At 36.1% G+C, this 14363-nt stretch overlaps 1 protein-coding gene across 9 annotated transcripts in view; it reads right to left on the bottom strand.

Annotated features, from left to right (window-relative positions):
- ESR1 (estrogen receptor 1) overlaps positions 1-14363 on the bottom strand; it is a 188778-nt gene that overhangs the window by 43593 nt on the left and 130822 nt on the right. For all 9 annotated transcript variants that reach the window (XM_080588001.1, XM_080588002.1, XM_080588000.1 and 6 more), the window contains exon 5: positions 11449-11784. In XM_080588001.1, the coding sequence (XP_080444127.1) occupies positions 11449-11784 (336 nt within the window). The remainder of the gene's footprint in view (positions 1-11448; positions 11785-14363) is intronic.

Below are 14363 nucleotides of genomic sequence, written 5' to 3'. Positions count from 1 at the left end.
CTTTGTCTCCTGTGAAGTAGTCTCCTGTATCCTAGGGCTGGAGACAATCCTAACAACTGTGATCCTTTATGTACTAGGATGCATCTTGATAAATCAGCTTGGGGTCTTTCTTCTTTCAAAACAAGGAGCAAAGGGAAATTACCATGCTTTTTCTTCCCTCTGATTCTCCAAACCCTCACAGCTCTGCCATAATATTTCAGAACGTATTTCAGAACATTCAGATCAAGCAGAAATACTCAAAGTAGAAATTACACATCTACTTGACCAAGCAGTATAAAGTCTGCAAATGGTGCCAGTAACTAGTTTTTTTGCCTTTTGTACAGGAAAGATTGGAAAAGACCTCTCTGTTGAAGTTGGAGTAAAGAGAAATTAAATTAGAAAAAGGCTTGAGTTAGAGCTGTATTTTACCATTGACACTACAGATAACGTGAGCACTTCCCTTTCTAGCACTCTTAACACTTGCCTGCTCATTCCTGGCCTACTGTCACCCTCACGTTCCATCTGACTCAACTGTTCTGCAGTGAACTGAACTGGGGAACTCACACACACTAAAGGCAAGTTGAAACACACACCCACACCCACATTAAAATATATATACATATGTATATATTTTAATGCAGATCAGTTCTTCTACTTTGCACAACTGCTATAGCTCAGGCAGAAGCAGCAGGGTAGGAACCACTCTAGCCATCACTGCAACTTGAAGAAATGCTTGTGAAACTACAATGTCACAGCAGCTGAAGCTGATTTCTAGCAGCAACTGCAGTCCCACCTCTTGACTTGCACTCACACTTGCATACTTTTGACCATGCAGTGAGGCTTATGGATGTTTTGCAGCATATTGCTGGTATTTAGACAGCTCAGCACCCTTCCACTCCTGTAATGTCTGGGCCGGAAAGAGGCAGTAACAGCAGCTGGAAATGAGGGAAGGACTGGACTGCAGCAGTCATGATTGGACCTTTCTAAGCTGCCGATCAAGGTTTACGTTACCAGTAAACATCCTCTTAAAATCAATAGAGATCAAGCAAATGGCAGTCTAGGGAACACATGGCCAACCTCTAGCATGCTGAAGGGTAGTAGGTTCTACACGGGATTATTCTTCCCCATCAGTGCCTACTGACTTCCAAAGTGTATCCTACAAATCTATGGGAAACACACATGAAATATCACTTTTGTAGCAATGAAAGGAGATTTCAGAAATAGGTCATTCATGCAGTAATACTATATTCATTTACACTAGCATGGTAATATTATCATTTTAGCTACATTCAGGTCAGTTGTTTCTAATAGAATGAACATATCCAGTCAGAAACTGTTCAGTGTTTTAGTAAACACTTTGCTCACTTCTCAGCCACCTGTATGGCCATTTCTCTATTTGCAGCCATGTTTTCTGAGGGATGGCAGCTGTTGTAGAAGATGTTTCATCATTAGTCTATTCACAAGATTTAATATTCTTTGGAAAAAAATCTAATTAATCATATTCCCTATTCTGTGAATCAAGTAAAATGAGATACCTTGAAGATTATTTTTTTAATCACCTCAAATGCTCCAGAAGGTAATTTAATGGGGAACACCTCAGTTTGTCTAGAGTCTAAGTGAGATTTTGAACTGTACTTTTCCCCTTGTCTTTATATTAGCTTTATTTCTGGGCCTTGTAACTTCCTACTGGATTAACTCAAAAAAACTCCAAACCAAAAATCCTACGCTACAGAGACAAAATCACTGAAATTTCTGTCAATAGGTTTTGTTTTGTTTTCTTTTACTTCTGAGATCAGCCTACTCATAAGGAATACTACATAACTGAAAGAATCGCTGGGTATCACCCTCATCCCCAGAAGTGCCTAGATAGGGAAAGGGTGCAGGACATTCAAGATGTTCATTCCTCCTTCCTGGTTCTATGACTCCTCTCTTCAAGAGGCTTAAGAAGCTACAGGTCTAGATCCTGGCTCTAGCGGAAGTGATAAATAATTTATCTTCATCTACCTGCTGAGTACTGTTGTGGACAGCTATGTTTATCAGAAGGAACAGCACCTTCCATAAGGAAGAAAGAAAACAATGCTTTCTTATGGCCACTTTTATCAGAGAGCAAACTTCTGGAGGAGTGATTTCTCATTCTCCATTCCACCATGGGATATGCTTTAACTTGCTTTTACTAGCTTGAATTCACAGCAGTTCATAACTAACAGACAGACAAAACAACACACCCTTCACACACATAGTTCATTTCCTGGAGAGATAATCAGAGAAAATAAATAAATTGTGTAACAGATGTGTCACATAATGCACCATTGTAGCAATACAAACAGGGCAAGAGTCTATCCGGAAAAAGTCCACAATAAATCCTTCCTAATTATTTCTGTGTATCTTAAAAAACCCTACATATCTAATGTGAGGCTTTAGTGAATGGCTCACTTGAACAGAAAACTAATACAGATAATATTCAAATAACCTCTAAGTTGGAATTACAGCTGATTGTGCTCAGATATGTAGCACTGGAAAGAAACTAAAAGAATTATGCTGAAGTTATTAAACATCAAGTAAAAAGGGCCAATTTATGTGAATTATGTGAACAGGGAACAATGGGTATGTGCGCATGCACATACATATTGCATCAGTGCTTTCAAAACAATTGCATATTCTTTTTGTAAATTATTTTAAGAAATAAATAAATCAGGAAGGATCATTACTTACTGTTTACTTAGAGTGGAAATTAATGAGCATTTCCTGGAAAGCTCCAGGGTTCAGCATAGCTGAAACCTGTAAGACAGCTATGTTCATCCAAGAGTGTAAATTATTTATCAACTAAGGGAAAATACCAGAAAATGTTTTTATAAAGGGTTCATTTCTTTTAGAAATAAAATAGTACAGTCTAAGTATTTCTTTCATTAAATTTTAGATTAAAATATCAAGATTATTAATATAGATCCTCATTTCTGTCTCTTTTTTTTTCCCAAACCCATAGAATTTCATATTCAAATGTTTATTATCAAACAAACACAAGTTATTGAATGTTCAATGAACTCCATTATGTAAGTAGTTTTTGTTAAAAGAATGTTAGTTCCTTCTTAACTGTTCGGTATTATTTCTAATCTGTCACTATAAGACAAAAAGCTAAAGATTACTTATATATATATTGTTCCTTGTAATTCAAATACTTCTCAGTCTGGAAATTTCTGAGCAGATTCAGCCTTGTAATAGTACTTTGGGTCTTGGTTTTAAAACTACTGTGCACAAAAAGAACCTTACATATGTGGATAGTTCCATAATCTTATGAAATGTGTTTGGATATGTACAAACTTGCAGAAACAGAGATTTACAAGATAATTTCATATTCCGATTTAAATTTATATTTTAGCAAATATTAATTTCAGGGACATTTAGATAAACATGTATTTGAGGTTCATGGTTCTAAAGAATGCCATTATAAAAAAAAAAAACACTTAGAATAGAATATATTTATTATGCTGAGATAAAAAATGGATGATATTGGAAGCTTTTGTTAATTGTTTTCAGACTATTCACTTCCAAAAACAAAGGAGGGAACTAAGACATCTCTGGGAGGACAAACATTATAGCACGTAAAGATGAACTGGGCTGTCACAAAATATCACAAATTCACTTCCAAAAACAAAGAAGGGAACTAAGACATCTCTGGGAGGACAAACATTATAGCACACACTCTGTGACAACATTTATTGATTTGTCACAAAAATGTAATGAAAAATGTTGTTAGCTAATTTCCTTATTTCTAAACATCAGAAACATATTGGGGGGGAGGTGGGTGAAAAGAGAGAGAACTTTTAGCGCATTTTACATATTCACCTCCATCTTAACAAAAACACATTTATTTAGAAGGGCAATAGACATTTTCTGTTCCTTTGCACAAAGAACAATAATTATAGCTATGCAACACAAGTAAAAGACAATTTCTGTCATTCTTTGTCAGTTTAGAAACTTGTATCTTATTACAGCTTTACTAAATATGAGGCACCTAGAAGGCTGGATAACATGCTTAATTTAATAGCTTTTTGCAGTCACCTTTCAAAGTAACTACCCCTGTGAATGAGAAGACAATATAGCACTTTCCAGGAATTACTCTATTACTGGACTTTTTTGCAACATAAGAAAAAATAACTGACATTTATCATAAATTTGAAAAAAGTATCACCTCACATATGAAATAGAGCTCTTAACTGCAGCCAAAGAACTTTGCTAAAAAGAAATACAAGCAAATGATGCATAATGGAATCAACTTATGACTTAATGTTCAGAATCTCATTCATCTGGACAAAGAAATAAAATCTGGAAAGCTGCAGAATTAATTTTATGACTTTATAAGAAAATCTAGTGAGAATTTAAAATATTATGAAATGTTGCAAGCTATGCATTAGAAAACCCTCAAAGGTATACTTCTGAGATTATTCAAAGACTCCATTTATTTTCTGATTAGGATCATCACCAAATAAAATTTACTAATATTCCTAATATGTAAACCAACAAGCAGGTAGATGTTATGAGAAGAAAAAGTTGTGAAGAGACTGATTTAAGTCTAAGCAAGGTCCTTGTGCTTAATGAAACTGAGGAAACTGGGGAATCAGTCACTACCTGGTCAAAGAAGAATGGTGATTTGCCTGTAATCATGGAAGAGTAGCTTCCTCAGCAATTCAGTGTTTCTATCTCTACAACATTTTTATCTCTGCAATATGTACTTTATAGTCATCCTTATGGCAAGTGGCAGATGCTGATGGGTTTGTAGGACACTGGCTGTGTCTCAGATACAGAAAGGAAGCAAATAGTAATTCCTTTTATTTATGTGCATATAAATACTTCACTAGAGCACGGGTTTTTACTGATCCCCATGTACCAATGCCTGTGATCTTGTTATCTGCCTCAATTCATCCTCCTCTGCATTTCTTTGGCTTCTTGTCTACAGCAAAACTGCCCATACCCAAGCTCTTCCTGTATCCACACACAGTTCTCTTTCCCTGCCTTTATTTCAAAAGCTTCTCACCAGCCACCCAGATGAGTCCTGGCTTGCTCCTCAGCAGTGCCCAGGTCCAGGCTAGGTTGTGAGGGAGACAGTGCTCACAGCCTTCCACTCAGCAAACCCAAGGAGAAACATCAGCAAGTTTTAAAATTTAAAAGTCCTTTCAGAAATTCAGTCTAAACATAACTTCATGTGAAATATTTTGGCAAAAGAAAATGTAATAGAAAATACACACACTTAATGTTATTAACAGGCAACTATTCTTTCTCATAAAAGCCTTAACCCAGATGCAGAAACCTTGAGGATGAAAAGTTGAGCTAGGGCATTGTTTTCTAAATACTTTTCCCCTCTTCACCTTGTTTCCCCTGTCTGAAAATTTACGCAATTGAATCACCCCCAGTTTGAACATATTCTTGTACTCCACGCCGACACAAAACTCCTGGGGGAAGACTGGAGCATGAAGCTCAAAGACAATGGCTTGGAAGAGGAAAAGGGACAGGGGCACAACTTCAAAGAACCCCTGAACAAACTACTGTCCTTCAGCAAGAGCCCTAGGAATAAGTAAGAAGTCCAGGACTGAGTTGCTGAATTTAATACAGATTCCCAGTATCTTCTTCCTCTGATCCTGCTGAATTTGGTATTTTTTCTCCCTGTTGGAGCCTTTTTGATGCTGGTCAGCCTGCTAACTCTAGCTTTGATGCAATTATTTTCCCCTCTACACTCCTACGCTCCTAGAGTTTGAAAACACTGCATTTGGATACCTCTTACATTTCCAGTATCAGAGCTGTTATTCAAACCCTGGTCCTTTTCCTCCTGCTATTACTGTCTTCTAGTTTATTGTATCAGCTATTGAAAGCACTGCCTGTTTATAGTTTTTGACCCCACACATACCTGCAGCCAAAGTCTAAGTACCTTTCTGAATACTTCTGCTGAACTGTTCCTTCTCTGCTTTGGCTTTTCCCCACCTGACACAAGCTCTCAGTGCATGTAGCTCTCCCCCACTTCTCCCTGTTCTTTAGAATCCTTTAGAATCAGTGTCTTCTCCTCAAGATCTCACCAGCAAACTGTTGCACTACATGGTCTGGTCCTTTTCTCTACTTTAAATTTCTCTACAGGAGGAAATACACCTCCCTGCATTTCAAAAGCACTAAAAGACAATTCTATAAATAGTCACAGTAAAAGCTACCTGCGAGAGCAGCTTTGTCTCATCTTCACCCAGAAGATGACCAAGGAGGAGAGAAAGGGGGGAGGCTGTTGTTTTTTACACAGTATAGACATGAAAGACTAAAGACTAAAGAGTAAGAAAACACAGTGATGGAAAGCTTTTATATGATATCCAATAGTTTTAACCTTACTCTGTTGCCTCACATAATCATGCTATTGCATGATACCTCTCAATCTGCTGTTTGAATTCAAATGATAACTGACTACCTTATTCCATTGTAAGGACTGATTCTTATCTCTTGCATTCATGGCAATGAATTGAAACTTCACAGAAATTAAATTAGCAAAAAGCATCCATAAAGTCAAATCCAGGTGCTTGCTAGCATTCCTCTTTCACTTACAGATCTGTTGGCTTCCTTTATTTTCAGGGGATTAGTTAGACTACCACTTTTACAGATTAAAGTAACTGGTAAGCAGAAGATTTTTTTTTCTAATAACATTGTTGCAAAACTCCGCAGCAAACCCACTAGTCAAAGGAGAGAAGCTATTTTGCAGCTATTTTGGAAGGTTTGTTAAAAAAAAAAAAAAAAAAAAAAACCTGTTACAGCAGCTGCAAGTCTTGTCTTTTTTTAAGCTAATTGTAAATTACTGCCATAAGGACAACTGCACATGAAAACTCTGCAAACTGCCCCATGCCTAAAGACATCTAGAGCTACTAAGATACACCATTCCTGTACAAGGTTGCTTTCTTTCCACTACATGTTCGCTTTTTTTTTTTTTTTCCAAGGTTTGGTGTCACTGAATTGCAATGTAAAATTGTGGCTATTGTTGGCCTCTTTACATACTGTTCCTAACTTAACAATCAAAGCAGTTTAGAAGGTCAAATAGGAAAACAATATCTTTAGAAAATAGCAACTTCTGTGACTTTGAAATAATAATAAAAAAAAAAAAAAATCAGTGCCAAAATGTTTATCTCCTCGGTTCATGAAGCCATAAAATAAGTACAACACCGTGAATCATCTCAAAACTTCAAAGCTTGTGTGCCCAGTGTACCATTTTAGGGCTATTAAGTTGTACAGCTACTGTACTTGTGGTAAATAGTTATACAAGATTGTAGCAGCAGTGCCAAAGATTCCACCCTTACAACAAACTCTCCTTAAAGCTGCACACTACCATGAGCTCACTGCGTGAGTTTGTTATGTCACTTACCATCTCAAGATCCTCTCCACAAAAAAAAATGTTGACCATTACATTGGCAATACCAGCTTCCTTTAGAGAATACAGAACTTTAGATATAGATATTATGATATAAACAGTAAGTGAATAATAAAGCACAGTGAGTTAATTCCCTTGACGTATCAGCATTTCTGTAGAAAAGCAAATAAATGGTTTTGCTCATTGTATAAAAGACCATGAACAAAATTCACTAAACTAAAAAAAATAAAATATATATTATTTGAGATTGAAGGTGGTAGTATATCCCCAAGATGTTATGTAGGCCAAGGAGAAAATAGAAAGACATGTTTTTCAGGAATACATGATTCAGAAATGAGCGAGATGGCTACTCATCTCCTCTAATACCTGTTAACATGTGATTTTCAGTGATTTGTCCCAATTAAATGGTAAAAAGCTCAGTTTACACGTGTACAAAAATTCTAGCCCACCACAATCTGTTTGCACCCGCATTGAGTGCAGCTGCTTGCTATCCCAGCTGGCTAGGGTAATCAAGGCATCACTACTGTCTTAAAGAGGCCATCTGGGAGGATTTAAGCCAAAATACCCATTAGGCCATGTAAAGAACAGGTCCTGTGGGGCATCCTGAATTTTTTGTGTATGTCATAGGACACTGTACAAGTTTTTTGCACATGTCATCTGGCAAAACCATTTGTATCAGTGGCCAAGGTTTCAAAGGAAAATTAAAACAAGCTTTTATGGACTTGGCATATTATGAAATGCACTGTCATGGGAGAGCTTTGTTATGAGCTCAGTTAACAATCATGTTATACTTAAATACTGAAAACTGTTATTTAAGCTTATGCACAACAAGCTGCCACAAGTTGTCTTTTCCATAGCAATTTGTCAATATCATCAAGACTGAAGAGTGAATTTATGCAAATTTGTTAATACTAAGTCAGAACTTTGAACTAATGTTGAACAACTTAAAACAAAAATTTGGATCAGTTGTCACCTTTACAATCAGGGCACATCTGCAAAGCTACTCACTTCAATTTGGAGACTGTCCTCAGCATGGCTTTACAATATGTCTCTGTCCATGTTGTACTAGGCAGCTGATTACAATGTTTTCATTATTTCTTTTTGTAGAATAAAGTTATTTCTAACAAGTCCATCTTCTAATTAGCTGTTTCTTCGTCCATGACCACCTATTTACATCATCAGAAAGATTGGCTTACCAAAACAAGGACTTTACCAGTTGCCTTGACACACTTGCCTTTAACACCTACATGGCAATATAAATTCCAAACACAATCCTGAAAGTCCTTTTGAAGCTGCATCTTCACAGAATTTCTGTTCTTTTAATATCATTTTCTTCTATCCTCAGCAAATATGCTCTCAACCCAGCAACTCACATCAGCTTTGCTCCTTCCTTTCCATCTGCTAAGAGTCTGCATTTAACTAAATGAACTTGTGCAGTGCTTCCAAGGCTTGAGAGAAGTGCATAGGAGAGGTTGCTTCCTGTAACTGCTTTTGGTACAGGTTAAAAGCACATTCGCTCTTTAGAAAAATGTTTTTACCCTGGGTTCTGAATCTCGAAACTGTAGTAAATTAGTTGAGAAAATAACTGAGTTGAATCCCACAATGCTGTTGTACAAAGTAAATAAAAGAAAAAGCAGTTGCTCAGTTTCTCTGTTTATGAATAATGAATATGAAAAAAAAAAACTATAATTAATCAGTATTGTGTAATTCCTAGTAATAAAACAGTATTCAAATGTAACATACTGTAGAGGTGAAAAAACAGCTTGTGTTATCAGATACATTTCTCTTAAAGTACAGCTATTGCTAGTACATTACAGAAGGAAACTTCAGCAAACAATCCAAGCAAGAGTCCTATCTTTGAAAGATGATTATTACTTCTATAATTTAAGAACTAAGAACACTCAGACTTTTCTAGAACCAAAAACACCCCCCATCCTCCTGCCTGAAAAAAAAAAAAATCCTTTCAGAACTACGTAGAGAAGCAAATTTTAGAGACAGATAAACTATTGGGTCTTAATTCTTTTAAATCCACTTGCTAAAATACATTAATTTATGCTTTTGGACATGTATATAGTTGTGCAAATCAGGATACCAAGAACCAAAGAGGTGTCAAGCAAAGACATACGTTCAGAATACCCAAACTATTTATATTCTGTGTTAAAACTTTCAGTTGGTAAGATTATTCATAAAGTCTCTAATTGATACAACTATGACTGGGAAGGGAAGGGATTTTTTTTTTAAACCAAAGTTCATCTGTTTTATAAAATATTCACCTGTTAGAGTGCTTATTCATGTATATACACAGAGACATTTGTCTTAGTTTAATTAGTTTAAATGTAAAATACATTGGACATACATAAATAATTGATAACCTTATACATTTGGTTTTCCAAATCAGAAGTTTGCTTAAGAAACAAAGGATATATTTGGCAAAGCAAGCTGGATTTTGATCTTTCATGGATGTAATCATCTTGGAACAAGAAGTTTCATGGAGATTTCTGAATAAAAAATAGATTTGAGTTCCCTAACACTGTTGCTATATACCAAAATACATTTTGATTATTTACATTAACTATCTAAATCAAATGCCAAAGAAAACAAATGTTTCCAGTTGGAAAACTTACTGAGTTTAGAATGTGGAGTATTCATATTGGGTATAAAGTAACATTTTTTTATCAGTAGAAAAAATCAGTAGAAATATCGTTTGAATTCAGCTGTTTTGATAGTGTATCACTTTAACATTACGATCATATGTTCATCTTCCAAAAGCATTTTCTAAAGGCATGATCCAAAGCACACCAGATTAACAGAAGAATGCATCCTTGGCTTGAACAGACTGTGGATCAGGCTTTAGCCACTGAAAGAATAAAATTCTCAGGTGATTTCCTATGAGATATGATGAGAAATTGAATACTTGGAGGTTCTCATTGGTCATAGCTGGAGCCCACAAAGTGACATGTGAAAAGTGCTAAAAAGGGAACCCATAAGGACTGGAAAAGACTCAGCTTTTATGGGTTATTGATTTACCAGGAAGAGTCTTGCCAAGTTTAAATGAAGAAAAACAGAAAAATGGCATAACCCAAGTAATGCTGTTGAGGTAACGTACTCTGTAATAGTGAGTGAAAATGGTGGAAGTGTTCTCCAACATCCTTTCATAAGACAGCTACATGATGTTAATGAAATAAACAGCTCCAGTAAAAACTTTAAGAAATCTGAATCCCAATGAATTTAAAGTATAAATTATTGTGTATGCTGGTATTTTACAAAGTAAAATTACAGGATCTGTAATAAATTTTTAATAAGCTTTTAAATGTTAATTTAGTGAAAAGAAACCTTGTAGACTGACACTTTTAAAGATGACGAACCTTAATTATGAAACTGCACTCTCATTTCACTGATATTAATCAATTAAACCACATGAAAAAATGTATAACATAACCTCAACCAAAATGGTATCTCAATTCTTAAATTCCCTCATAGAAATGAGGGGTTAAAGGTAAGCAACTGTGATGCAACAAAATGTTAAAAATAACAACATCCACTTCCAGTGGGAAAAAATATTCAGAAAAAAATTGCTATTCTGTATCTCTTTTCAGACCCAAAACTTACGGAAGAGTTCTAATTTATGTTTGAAATGGTAAACTGACAATTAAATTAATAATACTGAAACTTATGGGATTGGTAGAAATGTTGAGATATATTACAAAAATCTGAGTAAACTCAATCTCAAAAGGGAACTAAATAATTAATGTATTTAGATCAAACAGATTAGATTCAGCTTTTATTAATCTATTTTAGCTTGAATTTTTGTTTGTTTTTTAATCTGAAAACAGTATTTATATTCCCCAAACTATACAATATTCAATAATGCAGAGAAAATATCTTTTCCTTCACTTACAGTCTGTTAAAGTCACTTACATTGCCCTGTAGTTTTCTATCAACCAATATAACACGCAATTTGTGATTTTTTTTTTAATTATTTATACTTGTGAACAATTAGTGTGAAATTAGGAATTTAAAACTGTATCTGTAATCATGTCATGTTTAGCCTTTTATGCTCCACTGGGGCTCTCTTTCCTTACCTGGAACTCTCTTTGCCCAGTTGATCATATGCACTAATTCTCTGTCTGCAAGGTTGGTCAACAGGGTCATCATAGATGCTTCGTTGAATGGTCTATTTGGGTCATATTCAGAATAAACTATGGGTGGCTCAGCTTCCAGCAAGGCACTGACCATCTGTTCTGCTGTCAAGGACAAAGCTGGACTGTTCTTCTTGTTATGTTTAATCACTAGTGGACTTGTCCAAAGGGTGGGAGCTCGCAGCTCTGTAGAAGAAGCCTCCCCGTTCCTGGAATCCTGTTCCTCTCTTTGCCGTTTCTGTTTCATCATTCGCCCGCCTCTGCGGTCTTTCCGGATTCCTAGAGACACACAAGAATATAATGAACTCCTTTCCTTAAACACAGGCATTACATAAATATGGCCTCAGCCAGTCAGAATCTGTTGTTGATAGACCCATGGAGCATTAATGCCTGGTTTATTTTGTCAAGGCTTCTTCCTACACATGGAATCTTACATGAGTAGTTGGAGAGAAAAAATATTTCAAAAAGTATAGTGTCAGGAATAGTGACAAAAGGAAGTCAGTACCTGGAAATAAACATCTTTTTTTAAGCACAAACTTCAAGGTCATGTCCCAACCTCTAGCATGCAACTCTTCAATGATTGATCAATGTAACTTCATCATCTGAGTGGACTAGATGGATCACAGAAGTAGCTCTCAAAAACTATTCAAGAAGGTTTTGCTCAAGTTCACCAGTTTTAACTAAACATTATTACTGACGAGTGTGTGATCTTCCTAGTTACATAAGAACTATCCAGAAAAGTTCCCAGCATAAGATGGGCTTATACAGCAATAAAGATTGCCATATAAGCAGATAAACAAAAGCAAGAAAAGGGAAGATAATTGCAACCTCTAATCTAATGCGGGAGATCTACTGTCAAAAGTCTGTTACAACTGGAAGAGAAACTATCTTTGTCATTACAGTACATTTCTGCAATGTGTTTAGCACTGAATGACCCTGAACCTTTGGAAATTATGAAGTCAGCCATACTAACTAGAACAACAATGTAAGACCTTACAGTATAACAAAATCTCCCTTTGTGGAAAAGTTACAAGCAAAATATAATGATAAAGCCCACATGGACTCCAACAATAAAGAGAAGATTAAGGCTGCTTCTGAGTGGAGGAGGCACAGGCATTCTGAGGCTGAGTTAAAAACTTAAATCAGTTATCGAATGGGGATGGGGGATGAGTAAATAAAAAGGAAGGCACACAAGGAATTGAGCTGTGAAGAGAAGCCTATGAAGGATCTAGCTCGCTTGCAACCATACTGAGGATCTCATTGCTGCTGGGTCGGCAGAGTCTGCCAGACCATTTGCGTGGGCAGCCCATGCATGAACCACACCACACAGTATCCACAGTTCATTAGTCCTAACTGAAGCAGATCACTAGAAAACAAAGTGTTTTCTACTACTACAAGTGTAGAAGCTAGGCCAACCCTTCTTTCTCTCCCTCACTTTTTTGTAAAGAGATGAAGAAGCTGACCCCCCCAAGTTAGATGCCTGCTATTTACAGTATGTACCCCTAGCAACACCCAAATCCCATTTCTGAAACTGAGAAAAAAGGAGGAAATAATCTGCAGTGTGGTCTTCTTCCATTAGGAAATAAGAGCCTCAGCTACTGAGCCCCTCCAAATGCCCGTCAAAATGGCAAGAGGACTAGTCAGAGCCTTGTAGGTAGCAGTTCCCTTACTTCCATTTCCAATGCTGGGTGGGCACAGGGGTTATTCTGGAGTTCCCATGCAATATGGTCCCATGAAAAGTTGCACCATTCCCAGTTTGATAATCAAAGGAATAAAGATCTATACAGAAGAAGGAGACAAACTATTCAAGAAGCAGAGGAAGGAGAACAATTAAAAAAAAAAAAAAAGAAAAAAAACTTTGAGAACTTCTGCCAGTTGAAAGAAATGAATACAGGTCTTTCTAATGGATGGGAGAGAGGAAAACACAGTCTTTGCTCAGCTTTTTTCATACCACAGAAATATAAGCCTTCAGGTTCCCAGTTTTTGTTATTAGCACCTTCATCCCAAACCCAATATTTATTTGTATAAATGTTCAGATAAATAGCTTTTGGATCCTGTCAGCAGGTGTCCTTTCCCAGTTTCAAAGCAACAGAGTATATCTTTAGATCAATGTGCCTATTTCTTTGAATATGGTGATATTTTCACTGAATTAGTACTTGAAGATTAATACCTATAAGTCTAATTCTTTCAAAATCTAGCAGGCCTCCTGATTCTAGTCTCTCAATCTTTCCATATACAGCAAGTTCAATAAATCTTTCATCAAACTTACTACTGCACCTCTCTACATTTTCCCATTAGTTAACCAAGTTGTAAGCCAAAAGTTTGAAGTGCATCGCTGCTCCCATTTTTCATTCAGTAATACCAATTTTTTCTTACCTCTGGACTATTTCTGTTTAGAAGATGAGGGGGAGATCCTTGCTATCAAGAAAAAATGCTAGACTTATTTTGGCAAAATATCTTCCTAGAGTTATTCTCTTTGATAGCTTACTTCATTAGACTACTCAATAGTATGCATGCTCTTCCATAGCAGATATTTTTGTTGTATGCTTTATATCAGTGTAATGTTGTTGAATAGAAATTACCTTCTGAAACATGCAGACATAATCATGCGAACAAAACCACATGGTTCGTATACACTAAAACATTTGCTAGCTTTCCCACATCCCAAATTCTACAGCTGCACATGCAGTAATTTCCTTTTGAAGAGTTAGTAGTATCCTTGGGGCCTCCACTGTTCAACATACTCATAAATAGATGGACTCAGTACTGACATAATTCAGAAACAAGATCTTAGGGTTACAATAATACTATAAAAACATCAGATAAGCTAGTTTAGAAAGTAAATAGAATGTTGGAAG

The sequence above is a fragment of the Anser brachyrhynchus genome, assembly GCF_964034855.1.
Source record: "Anser brachyrhynchus genome assembly, chromosome: 3".
NCBI lineage: Eukaryota > Metazoa > Chordata > Aves > Anseriformes > Anatidae > Anser > Anser brachyrhynchus.
Note: the sequence above shows the minus strand (reverse complement) of the source record. Positions and strands in the feature narration are given on the sequence as shown.